The 15,547-nt window shown below is 45.9% G+C and overlaps 1 protein-coding gene across 2 annotated transcripts in view; it reads left to right on the plus strand.

Annotated features, from left to right (window-relative positions):
- The window catches only part of Pik3ap1 (phosphoinositide-3-kinase adaptor protein 1), a 115,156-nt gene that overhangs the window by 35,814 nt on the left and 63,795 nt on the right, over positions 1–15,547 (plus strand). Inside the window, exon 1 of one of the 2 annotated variants that reach the window (XM_048452867.3) lies at positions 896–1,032. The exons of the other annotated variant lie outside the window; for it this stretch is intronic. Coding sequence (XP_048308824.3) covers positions 999–1,032 — 34 coding nt within the window. The 5' untranslated portion in view covers positions 896–998. Of the gene's footprint in view, positions 1–895; positions 1,033–15,547 lie in introns of those variants that run through there. 2 annotated transcript variants of the gene reach the window in all.

Genomic DNA, 15,547 nt, shown 5'->3' on the forward strand with positions numbered 1-15,547 from the left:
ATTTTGTTGATGTTTTGCCTGTATGTACATCTTTATGAAGGTGTTGGATCCTGGAGTCACAGACAGGTGTGAGCTGTCATGTGAGTGCTGGGAATTGAACCTGGAGCCTCTGGAAGAACAGTCAGTGCTCTTAATAGCTGAGCCACCTCTCCAGCCCCTCCCACATCTTTCTTTTCTTTTCTTTTCTCTTCTCTCTTTTTTTTTTGAAACAGACTATCTCTGTAATATAGCTCTGATTGTCCTGGAACTTTCTATGTAGACCAGGCTGGCCTCAAACTCACAGAAATCCACCTGCCTCTGCCTCACCAGTGCTGGTATTAAAGGCATGCACCACCACCATGTGCCCAGGTTATCTTAAAGAATTTGGATTTGCAAAGAAACAAAACACAGTTGCCTTTTCCACTGGTGAAAGAGAATAAACAAACAGGAGACTGTTGTGATATGACCAAGCTAATTGCTAACCTCATAAATGTTGTGTGTAAGGAGGACAGAAGGTGGTTTCTCCCTGGTGATTGTCACTGTCTCCTGAACACTGGCATGTCAGCTGTCTGATTGCACCAGCCCCTTTCTAGCTTTCCTATGCAGGACCCGTGTAGAGGAGGCCCCTGTGCATAGAGACAAGCTCAGTGCAAGGCCAGGTAGGCAGCCCTTAGGGTTTCCACTCAACTTCAACTTGCTTTCCTCTGGTGGGAAGGCCCAGTTTGGCTATTGGGAGGCTTCAGTCAACCAGTTCTTTGTGCTGTGCAGTGAGCTGCCAACCCCAGACAGAAATAAATGAGACAGACCGAGTGTTGAAAAAGTCCCTGCAATGGAAATACTTATTTTGGAAGAGACAGTCTGACCAACACTGTTGTTAATTATTAAACAAAATCAATGTTCTTTTCAGTTTAGTTTGGGACTTATCTGTCAGGAAAACTGAAAGTCATTCCTGCAAAGGCCAAACCCCAGGAAATCATGGTGTGTGTTTGGTGACCCTTTGGAGACTGGAGACTGGATCAATGAAAAGATTTCCTGCAGCAGTGGAAGAGACAGGTACACAGTGTTCAATTTGGGATCTTTTCTTTGTTAGGTCTTGGTCATTGCTGCCACCGACTCAGAATACGCCCATGGCCCCTTTTATAAAATCGCTCAGACATATCCCCTTCCTCTGGCTGTTTTGGTGTGAGCACTGGCAAGTCTGCGAAGGCCTGAGATGCTCAGGTGGGGTCTTTAAACCTATCATCACTCATGGTCCATTGAGGGGACACTGCGTGATTCTAATAAGATATAGGGATCAATGGTCGGCAGTAGCCGGGCGAAGAAAGCTGACCACATTTAATATAATCCCCCTCCCCTCCAAAACAAGCCAGATGTGTTTGTTCGCTCCTTTAGTTCCAGCATTTGGGAAGGAGAGGCAGGAGGACTGTTCTAAGTTCGAGACCAGTTCTGTCCATGTAGCAAGTTCAAAGTACCTAGGGTTACATAGCAAGACTTTGCTTTAACCCCCTCACCAAAACAAACAAACAAAAAACCCAAACCAGTAACTTAAAACAGTTAGGGTCACAGGCATCCAGGCCCCTGATAGGAGCCTTGTCTCACATGGCCCAGAGATGATCCTTTCTAGTAAAAGGATTCCTGCTAGCATGTCCTTACAAGGACAGACAGCGGTCTCACCACTGGTAAAGACAGAGTGAAGCTCTCCAGACTCACTGGGACAAGAAGAAGGGGAGAGGACACTGTGGCTGCAGGTAGATTCTGGTAGCTTAAGTCATCCTGGCGGCCCCTCCAGGAAATAACCAAATTGGGAAAGTCCCCTTGGCATTTCGTTTATTAGACAAACTGGTTTGGTTATTTGAGCTGTAATACTGCCAAGCCAAAGGTTTTTTTGGGCTGTGATCCATTCCTCTATGGTGGCCTCGCAAGACTAACACTGGGGTGTAACAGTAGGGTTGTCTTCAGGTCTCAATTGCTAGTAGAAGCCTTTCGCTCATAGTGATGATGAAAATAATGATCAGATAGACGGCAGCTGTCTTTAAATTGAGCATCCAGTTTACAGTGAACAGGGATCAACAATAACGATCCTGAGAATTAGCAATTATTATCTCCATTTTAGAATTAAATAACTTTCTCAAGGTGACCAGCTGCTAACGAAACCCCATGCTCTAAAGTACTGCCACACAAGTGATGGGTTTGAGAAGGTGCCTTGCAGGCCTCCCGCTGCCCAGAGTGGAACTGTCCAAGGACCCAGAACATCACTCCACACCCGTCATGGCATTTGACCAAAGGCTGGTCTCTTTTATCCAGTGACTGACCATGGCAGGGTACATGCTGTAGCAGGCCCCTTTCCAGAAGGTACAGCATCTCCAGCGGCCAGTGCTGGTCTGCGCTGTCATGACACGCTTGCAGAACTTTCTTCAGTGCAGTGGCCGAGTGCACCACACCAGCCTTGCTTTCCCATCTCCTTCATTTGGACTTGGGCTCAAGGTTCTCCTTGCCTCCTTCCCCCTTTTCTGTTCCAGGCAACCTTTGCTTCTCAGAAGACCTGACCTACCCTACAGTACCATGCCAAGTTTTCAGGGCTTCTTGGCTCAACCTGCTGGTGTAAATTAGGGGACCGAATAGTTTCCTATTTCTCTCCATGTTCTGTCTTTAAAGCCTCAGGGCCTCATGGCCCTGCAGTCACCCTCCCCGAGATGGAGGTGGTGGTTTCCCTGCTAGTAATTTAGATGGCTCGTCTTATCTCATCCATCGATTCATCCATTCATGCAAGAAGCATTTATTGATTTCTCACTATATTCTCGGCTCTGGGGACATGAAGACGAATGAATGCCAGGGAATCTACTCTCAAAGAAGAGCAATTTGGACACCAGATAAACAGCACTAATTGCTTTAACTTGGTCAAGCACTTTCCAGGTTTTTCAGAGCTTCTGGATGTTTATCACTTCATCCATAGAAGGCTTGAGGTGGGTCAGGTGGTCATAAAAAGTCTCTGAAAGAGAAAAAGCTGGAGCTTAGGAAAATTCAGCTAGTAAATGCCAGGCAGGACTTGAGTCCAGGCTTCTGTGACTTAGGTGAATGACTTTTCCCGAGTCCCTTGGTAAGTAACCATGTGTACTTGGTGGTGGTGGTGGTGGGAACAGTAAGTCTTTAGAACCTTGGTCTCAATAGCCCAGGTTTTATGTAGGGGACAGCTAACAGATCTTCGGTTAAAGGAGTTACAGTTTTAACTTGAAAGTTTGAAAATGTTTAATTGTTATTGTTGTTGTTGTTGTTGGTGGTGGTGGTGGTGATGGCGGCGTGCGTGCATGAGAGAGAGAGAGAGAGAGAGAGAGAGAGAGAGAGAGAGAGAGGTCAGGGTGGGGGTGGAGGGTCATGTGATACCATGTGCATATGATAGTCCAACTCTCAGAAGTCATTTCTCTGTTACTATGTGGGTCCTAGGGATTGAACTCAGCCGCTCAGGTAGAACCAAGCCCCTTTACCAGCCAAGTGTCTCACCAGCCCTTAAAGCAGAATTTGAAGGCCGTTTCAATTTGTGTTTCTTTAATCCTGTTACCAAGAAACATCACACTTCACCTTGACCATGTTACTAAGCGAAACCAACTTTTCAGACAAGAAGGAACGACAGAAAGGCCCTCCTTAGAAATGGAAAGTGAAAGCGGCCAACCAGTCCTCAGCGAATGCTAGGGGTCAGCAGAGGCGGGGAGTAAATGTTGCCTGCCACTTTCCGGAAGTTTCTCCACTGGGTTGTGGAGGTGCAAAAGGAACAGGATTTTAATCTCAAGTATCTAAGCTTTATTTTATTATCAAGGCTTGTTTTTGGCCTTCACTTCATCGGGGTGAAACTAATAAACCACACAGCCTGCTCCAAACAAAGCCCATTTGTCTGTCCCTACACCAGTAAATCCCGACATCACTGTTTGTTTAGATTAGAATTGATTCTTGTACCAGGAAGCCAAGAAGAGCCTGTTAAAAGACCAGTTATTAATGGCCTCATTACAAGCCTTCGTTGTGCCTTTTGAGCCAAATTTACATAGAGAGAGGAAGCACATTTATAAGTGTCGGAAACAGATGAAGAAAGAGGAAGCCTCTAGGGTGGGGGTTGGGGGCTGGGGGCGCCTGTGGCGCCTCCAGCTTTGTGAGCAACACTGGGGTTTCCTGAACAATGAAACAGGGGCCCGAGGGCCTCCAGCCCTTGCCTCTGTGGAGGGGCTTCCTCCCAGGGCTGGTCACTGGGGTGCTTCCTCTTTCGGACCTTGGCAAGGACTTTAGTTAAGGGCAGTGAAGGCTTTCCTTGGGTCTTTGGGATTGTCTGTGACTGATTAAAGCCACCTGAGAGATGGCAAGTCTGAGACAGAGACTGGCGCTTATGAACCTGTTTGTTTAGGAAGGGGAAGCCGATTTCTCCCCTTCCCCCTACCCAGGCTCACACCAGGGAACAGCGGGCTGTGGCTCAGCATCAGCTCCCTCAATCTGTTGGACTGTTGGGGTTACATTTTCGGAGTAGCTGCCTGCGCCTTGCCTCCTGCCTTTCTGTCAGCGGGGCCTGAAGCTGGGAACCCTGACTTCTGAGAGCCACCCCACTGTTAAACCAGCAGCTCGTGACCCACGGCCAGGCAGAACCTCATGCCTCTGCCTCCCTTGCTTCATCTGCCAAGTAGAAATGGTCACCTCTGTCTCAGGTGCCTAAGAACATTGAAAAGAGTAAATATAAAAGAGTTCATAGGCACTGGGTAGGGAGAGAATTTCGGATAAACCTCAACTCTTGGATGAGGAGGGAGCAACTCGACCCTACTACTTAGGAATGCTTCCTGAGGGCTGAACTTGGGAGACTGGAGGACCCTGGCCCCAACTCCAGAGGGCTGAGGGCCTGGAGAGCAGTAGGCAGCTCTATCCTCAGTGGACAGGGTGAGCATGCGCTCTGGTTGTCATGGTAGCCTCCGCGGCGGGGCTATTTTTGTTCCAGCTAAAGGCAGGTGGGGCGGGGTAGAGAAGAGAAGAGCTGTCATTCTTCGCTTGAAGAAACAAAACCAAAAATCCAAAGCTATCACTTTGCACAGTTTATGTAGACTGATTCTTTGGGGGCACATTTGTGTAAAGGCCAGAGAGACCTGAGGTTCCCTCTCCACCTGTCCGACCCCATGATTCTGAACCCTAACTGTCTTAAAGAGGACCAAGTGGACTACCCGGTAAGTGTAGGAAAAACAAAACAAAACAGAACAGGTTCCTTGCCTGTGTGAGCTGAAAGAGACTTTCAGGGATTCTACCCAGAACTTTTTGTCTAGTTCTGCAAATCCAGATGTGTTGTGCAGCCAGACAATCTCAGGAATCTGCAACTGGTGCACAGCACCTAGATGGCAAAGCAGGCTGGATACAACAGGTAAGTCAGCCAGGTTCCGAGAGTCGGTAACACTGCGGACCTAGAGACTGGAGGAAGACGGGATCTCTCCTTCCCTCCCTTCCTCTCTTCCTCTTCTTCTCCTCCTCTTCTTCTTTCTCCTTGTTTCCAGGGAGCTAGAGTAGCTCCATAAATGTATTGAGACTTGAGAATGTGTCCTCAGGACTCTACACTGTACTTTTTGGCATCATGAGGATGGGAGGGGGATGATGAAGGTGAAGAACACGATGAGTGATATCACCGTCGTTAACTAACACCAATAAACAATCCTCGCCTCTTCCCTTTCCCAACTTTAATCCCAGAACCGTATTTAGAGGTAAGAACCTGGCAGCCCACCGACCCTCACCAACAGTGTGGTGACCGCTGATGACTGGAAGTAGCTGGTCACTTAGCCATCTGCGCACACTGTTACTCTTTTTGGGAGTTCTGTAAGTGAAAGGGGTTAGTTGGATGGGAAATTCAACATTCATTAACCAAAGTGGGTGAGCAGGGGCTAAGAAAGCTCTGTGGGTGGTGACGAGAATGGAGAGGCATCTCAGCGCTTGCCAGGAAACTGTGGGGAGTAGACCGAAACTCTACCTTGAAGTCCCACCATTGGCAGCCAGACTCCTCCTGCCCCAGCTAGCGGTAGTGAACAGCTTCATTTGAGTCTATGCATTTAGGACTGGGAGTCAGAACCAGGTTCGAGGTCATCTTTCATGCTTTCCAAGGACCCAGTGGCTGCAATGCTACATTTCTAAGCTACTAGCAAATATAAACGAGATGCAGGTGGTGTACACTGGAGACATGTTTATAGCCCAAATCAAGAATCATTTCTAAGCATGTAACAGACCATGCTTGTGGTGTAGTTTTTCAGACATCAGCTAATTATAGCATCTTTATTTGTTCCTGGAAGCAGGTAGGGCAGGATGTTGGCTTGGAACACTGTTGGCCACCGCTTTGTGCTGCTTCATACACTTGAAGACAGAGTTTGCAGGGTGTGATGGGGTGGTCAGCCACTCCCCTTCTCGGTTCTGACCAGACTGCAAGCATCTGGAGTTAATTAGAAACTAGGCGAAGGCATCTCTCAAGAGGCAGAGGCAAGAGAATCTCTTTGAGTTCCAGGCCAGCTGAACCTACATAATGAGACCCTGTTTTAGAAAACCAAAACGATAAAACCAACCAAACAAATTAAAAAAATAAAAATAAAGCAAAAGAAAGTTCTTAACTTTTTTTTTTTTTGAACTAGCTCTTGTAGTTTAGGCTGGCCTCAAACTCACAGAGATCCACCTGCCTCTGTCTCTTGAGTGCTGGGATTAAAGGCGTGCACCACCACTTAGTTTTTAACCTTTTTAGCAAAATAAAAATACATAAAAATAAAGTTGCATCTTGAATACCTCTGGCAATAAGTCTTCAGTATGGAGACAAACCCTTGTCCGTGGCTTTCTGGGAACTCAGGTTTTCCTTTCCCACACAGCCTTCCACGTGGAAGGTTCCCCACACTGCTTCCTGGAGTAGCGGCACATCTCTTGCTGCCTCATGTCACATCTCATGTCTGCCGGCACAGCCCTTCCTGTCCTTGTAGATGGAGGGCCAGTGCTAAACGAGAACATTTCTTGCCCTTACATGTTTTGGTGGATGTGGCACAGGCTTTGAATAATCGCTGGTAAGCAGTGAGAATTCATCGGTGAAACAGGAGTTACGAACTATTGTATTGACTTCATTGGGAAATGCTCTATCTTTCTCAGCAGGATCAGTTCAGCCTCCTGGAACTCTCTGACTTACGCTAACCAAGCATGTCCCTGTTAACTGAGACTTTCTTCATTTTATTGAAGCTTCTTTAAACTTTGGTTGTATTTGCTGTGTGGCCACACATCGCTGAGCAGCCTGGGACATTAGTTCACCTAATTCGGTTATAGTTGGGTCTCACTGTGCAGATCAGTGCTTGATAATACAGCATCACGCCGTGCTCAAATTTCTCACGCGAGCCTCATCTTCCCACTCAACTTAGCTCCTTTGGGGCTAAGACAACGAAGGCGTTCTAACCCTTGGCGTTCTCCGGGGGACCCAGGCCGGCGCTAGAACATGCCATGCGTGTTCAGTGGACACCTGCTGCGTACGTAGGAAACTGGGTAGCAAGCTCAGCTTTTGAAACATTTTCTTCAGGACTTTGAGAAATAGCCGTTTCATGATTTAGTCACTGTCACGTAAGTAGGACAGATAAGCATGAGTAACGAACAGCTGAGTTTTAGCCTGAGTGGAAAACCCTCTGTAAGCTCCTCTGTGGTAGGGCGATTCTATGTTTCGGATCCAGGTCTATCCCCATGAGCTGATGTCCTGGACCTTGCATGTAAATGAAGAGGAAAGGCAATCTTGTTCATAAACAGCCCAATCTCCCCCAAATTGCTTGGTTTCTCCATTCTTGCAAGAAATCTTTGGCTCCCTCATGCACTTTGACAGCCACATTTGAAGTCTTAGATACAGACTGATAAGCCTTTCTTGCCTTTTCCACCACACAGACACACATGTTTAACCTGGCTCCTGACCCCCCATCCAGCTCACAGACACACATGTTCAGCCTGTCTCCTATCCCTTCCCACCACACAGACACACATGTTCAGCTTGGCCCCGACCCCTTTCCACCACACAGACACACGTGTTCAGCTTGGCCCCGACCCCTTCCCACCACACAGACACATATGTTCAGCCTGGCCCCGACCCCTTCCCACCACACAGACACACGTGTTCAGCTTGGTCCCGACCCCTTCCCACCACACAGACACACATGTTCAGCCTGGCCCCGACTCCTTTCCAGCTCACAGAAGCATATGCTCAGTCTGACCTCTGCCCCATTTCTGTTTGTTCCTGTTTTGACTAGGTTGACAGAAAACCCAAATTCTGCTGAAGGTCACTATTTGGCTTCCTTCTCTGGTAACTTTCTTTTTCCCCATCATCCAGAACTTAGAATAATTCAATATGTGTATGCTCTAGGTCTTCCCTTGCCCTTACACCGTACCTCATTTCAACTTTTCAGTAGTTCCAGTTTCTCTATAATGCCGGCATTTGAGAAGCTGAAGCAGGAGGAATTGAACTTGAGGCCAGCCTGGGTTACACAGCATAGGAAAAACTCTAAATAAATAGATATTAACAAAATGGAAGAATTCCAGCGTACTACATCTTCCTTTGACCCTTCAGTAATTTGTGAATCGATTATGGGATTTTTGGCTTATTTTTGTGCCGTAGTCCTGTTGTTTAAAAAAGAATTTTATCATGTAATACATAGAACATCCAGTTCTTTACTGTATGCAATTCAGTGTATTGGTTGTATTGTTTTGGTGATATATGTGTACCATAGTACTTGTCATTTATACCAATTTGGAGCATAAAATTCAGGGACGTTAATTACAGTCACAAGACTGTGACTGTGTGAATTGCCCCAACTATACCTACCTCTAAATGTGCTCATTGTACTTAATATTTTCTTAAGACAATTCATGTTTACAATCCAAGTAAGTTTATCTTAAAGTAAACTTTGCTACTGTAGATGAAAGAAAAGCTAATATTTTTTTAAATGTAGGATGATGTTAACTATGAAATAATATGACAGTAAACCCAAACATCAGTATTAAATTCTTCATTTGGAAGCGTGGGAAGGCTGTGAGCTTATGGACTGGGCCCCTTCGTGGTGCAGAGGGAGCTAAGCGTGTCAGAGGCGCATTAAAGCGTCCTCTTGCCACGTTGAAGTGACTTTCTCCTTTTCCCTTGCTGTACATTTCATTTGTTCATTAGTTTATTTTTGCCGAAATGTCTGTCTGCACTCTGTGTGGATGCAGCGCCCGAAGAGGGCAGAGACGACCTGTGGCTCTCAGTTCTCCCCCTTTCATCCGATGGGTCCCAGGCACCAGGCTTGGGTCATCAGTGTGTTAAGGAGCCGCCTCACCAGCCCTGTTTTTAACATCTGTAGGCCAGTGTCTACAGCATTAGCTGTGTGCTTTAGAATCACACTGCTCTACCAGAGTACAGGCTTGCAGTGCACTGAGCCCTGGAAGATGGACAGATGGTAGAGCAGGGAGTTGAGGGTTGCACTTTTCTACATAGCATTCACTGTGTGACTGGGACAACTTACTTATGTTTATCTGTAAAATGGACAGAATCACACCAATCTCCCAGCTATGGCTAAATGAAATAATCTACATTATATTTTTATAATGTAATCTATATTATATTTTATAATAATAACTTACAGTATGCCTTTGGCATAGCATAAATGCACAACAGTGGCATTTGTGGTTGGATCTGAGAACAATATTTATTTATACTTCCCCAAGGGGTAGCTTGCCTAGACTGAGAAGACCCTCTGAGATTAGCAGGCACGGTTCTTCTTTGTCTTCTGCTGTGGAGACTGAAACGCCGCAGGAGTTCAGTGACATAGGCCATCAGAGCTGTGGTAGGAAAACGTAACAGAAAGAGAGAGCACAGCTGTGGGCCAGAGAGTACACTGTGTGCACGTGGAAGTCATTAGTTGGTCCAGCTGGTATTAACTGCCTCTTGAGTTAACCCTTGCCTTGGGATGAGCCCTTCTCCTTGCAGGAGGTCACGGCACTACAAACAGAAGCACCCACAATAGCACCAGGCCTCCAAGATAGTGGAGGTACAAGTCACGTCTCATGAGCTGTGCAGTTACAACCCAGCCCAGGAAGAGCGTGTGACACTGTCTTCTACTGCCCACAGGGAAGGAAGTACAGAGCCCCTGGCCCCTGCGTGCTATTTCAAATCCCTTCCAGGCGTGGGATGCTTGTCTTTAAAATGAGACTGTGGTGCTGACTCCTGTCTCATAGGATTATGGGGAGGATACCTGGAGGCTAGTGAGTAGTCACCTTGACACCCCAGCGAAAGGTCACTTTCATTGCTACCAGAATTAGTAACCGTGTGAATATGTCAGCAGCCCTCTAGCCTAGGGTGAGCTGCTGAGTGTGGTTTAGTTGTGGGTTTGACTGCATGGCATGCTAAATATGTTGAGAAACCATAGCCCTACCTAAAGTCTATAATAAATAGATTCCCTCTTAAAGGAAGGAAAGCAGTGCTGTGAATTTTCCACGCGGAAGGATTGCTTGTGTCGATACTGTCTATACACTGTGCTTCTCACTCTGTCTCACTTCTGAAAGCAAAGCAAACGGACACATTATAAAACACAAAAGTTGAGTCAATTAGATTCGTTTAGTCAAAAATAATGTGGTTTGTTGGGCAGGGCCCTTGTGAATGTGGCACAGAAGCCAGCTTCTTGCTGAGGCTGTTGGGAGACTGGTAGCATCAGAAGTCCTGGATCTCCCATCTCCTTCCTCTACTGCAAGCCATATGTAGAGAACGCTGTCTGCCTTAACCCAGCATAGCAATATCTAGCCACGGAGAAGGTGCACACCCAAACACTCCCAAAATCCCGCGGTAGGACCAAATTGTAGCATGACGAACGTGCTCCCCGGAGTGCCCCTGTCCCGTTTCAAAGACATTTTCATCAGAACGAGCAGCTCAAGCACAAATTCACACAAGGAATAGAGCTGAGAACTTTTGTCAGAGAATAGGGATTCCCACACTGAATGGCACCAAGAGTACTCAAGGAAGCCTCCAAAATTCAACACAACACGGAAAAGAAAGAGATGAGACCAAGGACCTGGACAACGGAGTAAAAGAGGCAAGCCTTGCACATGCTGCATGCCTGTAAGCCATCACTCAGGAGGCTGAGATAGGAGGATTGTGAATTTGAAGCAATCTTGGGCTACAGACAGATTCTGCCTCCACAAAGATCCCAGGAAAACAAAACAAAACAGCAAAACCTCCCAATAAAGAGTATGGAAGTGCTTACGGATCAAGTCAGTTTGCCCATGAACTTCCTGGCAGTAAGGCAGAGGGTGAAACATGCTGTCTGCTATCCTTGTCTTATGTGTCCCCTACAGATGAGATTTGGGGAAACAGGCTATGCAGAATCTTCTACAGTTTCCAAATGTGCTGTAGACTTCCTGAAAGCTGAGCCAATGCTGATACGTTGTCAGCAACAGTCTATTGGTATCTTAAGACTTCTCTACCCTGGTCGTGGGTGCTGGGTTTCCAGTGTCTTCACTTGGGCTTTTAACATTTGGCTCAGACAGAAGTGTCTGCATTGCCTTCAGAAACATGTAAGGGATGGAAGAGAGATCTCCCTGTTAAAGAAAGGAAGCTTGAACGTAGAGAGATGCTCAGTGGTTAATAGCACTGGCTGCTCTTCTAGAGGACCTGGTTTCATTTCCCAGCACCCATATGGTGGTTCACTACTGTCCGTAATTCCAGTTTCAGGGGGATCTGACACCCTCACACAGACAGACACACACACAGGCAGAACACCAATGTACATAACTAAAATTAAATAAAATAAAAAAAGAAGGGAAGCTTGGAATCATCGCACTGATGGGGTGATTTCAGGTGGTGTTTGCGTTGGAGTTGGCTTTGCGTGGCTGGAAGCTTTGCATCTGCTGAAGTGGCCCCATCGAGATGCAGCTTCTCTTCTGTGGTGTCCTGGGACAGGAACCTCGATGGTTTGTCAGTCGCCAGCAGCAGCAGCATGGTAGACTGAATGGCCTCTGCCCGACTTCCCGAAACCACTCTGCTGATGCTGCCATTTCTCTAAAGTGACATCGAGGGACCTGTTGGAAGGAAGTGTTTACATCGCCCAGCTGAGCTGGGGGTTGACCCTTGGGGTCAGTCTCATTGGGTCCCCATGGCCTCAATGTCAGGATAATGAGCCAGGAGATTCATCACCTGAACTCATAATCAAAGTGGGGCTTTCTCACTATGAAAAATATAAAAACACAGGCAAGGAAGGAAGGAGGGAGGGAAGGAGGAAGGAAGGGAAAAAATCACATAGATTTTCTTCTGACCTTTGAAGAGAATTGAGTAAAATTAAAATCCTGTAGTGTGAAATACATGTTTTTGTATGTGTCCTTGGCATGCCCCTTGAAACTCTGAAAATAATGTGGGCTTTGTTTGTTTGTTTTGAGAACAGGCTGTTGCTGTATAGCTCGGGCAGACCTGGAGCTCAGTACATAGGCCAGACTGGTCTGGAGCTCACAGAGATGCTCTTGTCTCTGCTTCCTGCATTCTGAGATTAAAGGTGTACAGCACCGTGCCTAGTCAAGATAATCTTTTTAATGTTTAGACTGTTTTTTGTTTTGTCTCTGATACAAAGACAGCTTATTTAATTTTATGCTTGGGACATTTATCTTTCTCTCAAAGAGAGGCCCTGGAAGTAGAATGATGTGGCCAAGTGTTTGTGCTTTTCAGTGCTTTTCTCTTCCGCTCGATCTGGGCCTGTCACCGAGTGAGGGACTCTGTCACCCAGTAAGTCTTAGTTTGGGAAAGAGAAACAGCAACACAGGTTGTTCTTCCGCATCTCCCATTGGCTGATCAGAATGAGTGACACTGGGCTTTCTGAGCAGGAAGGAGTTTTTTTATTTCTATTTTGTCATTTATTGAGTGTGAGATGTTTGTAAGGAGATTTCTATGTCCTCTTCATATAGGAGATCACCCTCTTGTCACAATTATTTTGAAATTTAAAAAGTTTATGATTTCCCGGTTAGGATTTTGGGTAACAGTGTTATAAGAAGTAATTCACATAGTGCACGACCCCCTCTTTAAAGAGGTCAGCTCCAATTTTTTGTTTGTCTTTTCCTCCATTTCTTTGAGGGAATTTCTCATTTCCTCTTTAAGAGTCTCAAACATTCTTCTGAAGTTGGTTTTTAGGTCATTTTCTTCTGCTTCATCTATATTTGGTTGTTCAAGCCTTGTTGTATGGTCTCTAGATTTTACTGGTGTCATGTTGCTCTTTGTGGTGTTGCATGTGTTCTTACCTTGTCTGCTCATCTTTTCCTCTAATTGGTGTGGTTATGGATGTCTGTGACTCTGGTGATTAATCTTCTAGGTGCCAGTGAATCCAAGGCTCAGGTAGTTGTTCTTCGTGGTACTGTCAGTGCCATGGTTCTAGTTACCCTGCTGGTTACTTCATGTTCCTGAAAGTCACTCAGTGCTCCCAGGATTTGCTCCACTCCCATGGAGTTTGCTGTCTCAGGCCTGCTCTGGCCTAGGTTGCTGGTTCAGACTTGTTTCTGTAAATGTCCCTGGTCTGGATCCATTTCTGTAGAGGTCCCTGGCTTGGGGTTGGTCCTGCAAAGGTCTCTGGCTCTAATCTACTCCCTCGGAGGTCCCAGACTCAGTTGTGCCTGATCCTCAGAGGTCCTGGCTCAGGCCTACCCCTCAGAGGTCCCAGATTCATGCTCAGACCTGCAGAGGTTCCAGCTAAGGCCTAGTTCCTCAGAGGTCCCAGACTCATGCCTAGACCCTCAGGGGTCCTGGCTCAGGTCTACTCCCTCGAAGGTCCCAGATTCATGCTGCCAGACCCACAGCAGTCTCTGGCTCTGGTCCACTTGCTCAGCGGTTGCTCCCCTGTATCTGCTCCCATGGAGCTGGTCGCCTCAGGCTTGCTCCCGCCTAGGTCGCTGGCCCAGTCCTGCTTCTGCCAAGATCAAAAACACTGATGACAACTTATGCTGGAGAGGTTGTAGGGTAAAGGGAACACTCCTGCATTGCTGGTGGGAGTGCAAGCTGATACAGCCCCTTTGGATGTCAGTGTGGCGATTTCTCAGAAAATTAGGAAACAACCTTTCTCAAGACCCAGTAATACCACTTTTGGGTATGTCCAAAGGATGCTTAATCATGCCACAAGGACATGTGCTCAACTATGTTCATAACAGCATTGTTTGTCATAGCCAGAAGCTGGAAACAACCTAAATGCCCCGCAGTCAAAGAATGGATAAGGAAAATGTACATTTACACAATGGAGTACAGCAGAAAAAAAAAATCGACATCTTGAAATTTGCAGACACATGGATGGACCTAGAAAACATTATTTTGAGTGAGGCAACCCAGACACAGAAAGACAATTATCACATGTACTCACTCATAGGTGGTTTTTAAACATAAAGCAAAGAAAACCAGCCTACAAACCATAATCCCAGAGAACCTAGACAACCATGAGGACTCTAAGAGAGACTTACATAGATCTAATCTACATGGGAAGTAGAAAAGGACAAGATCTCCTGAGTAAATTGGGAGCATGGGGACCTTGGGAGAGGGTTGAAGGGGAGGGGAGAGGAGAGGCAGGAAGGGGAGCAGAGAAAAATGTAGAGCTCAATAAAAATCAATAAAAATAAAAGAGTTCAGCTCAACAGTCTTTGCTTCATTCACGGATAGTGCATTGTCTCAATACGTTCTTAGAATATTTTCATCACCTCAGAAAACTTCTATATCCTTTGGTTACTTCCCTGCAGTCACCTCAAACTCTTCAGGATGAAGCAAGAGCTAACCTGCTTTCATCTGCCTCTACAGGTTTGTCCATCCTGGACACAGGTATTTGGACTCATGAGATGTATGTGGCCTTTTGTGCCTTACTTTTTTCACTTAGCACACCATCTTCAAGGTTCATCCCTGCCATGACGCATATTGCTGAATGATTTCATTCTGTAGATATGCCACATTTTATTTTTTTCCATCTTTGTTTACTAAAATATTAAATCCATCTTGTCAAATCTCTTGCTCACTGAGATGGCAATTTTTTCAGTTGTTATACAAATCTTTTCCCAATCCTATATTTCCATATTTTGATTTTTAAAACTCATTTTATTTTTATTTTGCATTTCAATCTGTAATTCACCTTAATTTCACCTGGGAGTTTTGTGAATTAGGAAGAGTTTCAAAGTACCCTATCCCTCCCCCATTATTTTCCAGGACTACCTGCTGATTCATCTTCTTACCAACCATTTCCTTTATTTTGTGGTGATTGACTTTTTTTGCTGTTTTAATTATTTTTAGAAGAATGCTTTTGAGACTAGTTCTAGGTTTCCAGCAAAAATCAAGTGGAAAGTTTGAAGGTTTTCTACTTACATGCAGCATCCAACGCTATTAACAGCCAATACCGTGATGGCACATAGGTTTCAGCAGAGGAGCTTACACATCCACTGTCATGAACCCACTGTCCATCGCAGTGTGCCCTTGGTATTGTCTAGTTAGTGGATTTGGACAAATGTTTGATAACGTTTTGTGAAAAATACACTTACTACCCTAAAGAAACAAATCTATGCAGTCCAACTGGCTATTCCTCCCTCTTCC

This window comes from Myodes glareolus, chromosome 7 (genome assembly GCF_982192425.1).
Source record: "Myodes glareolus chromosome 7, mMyoGla1.1, whole genome shotgun sequence".
Lineage (NCBI taxonomy): Eukaryota > Metazoa > Chordata > Mammalia > Rodentia > Cricetidae > Myodes > Myodes glareolus.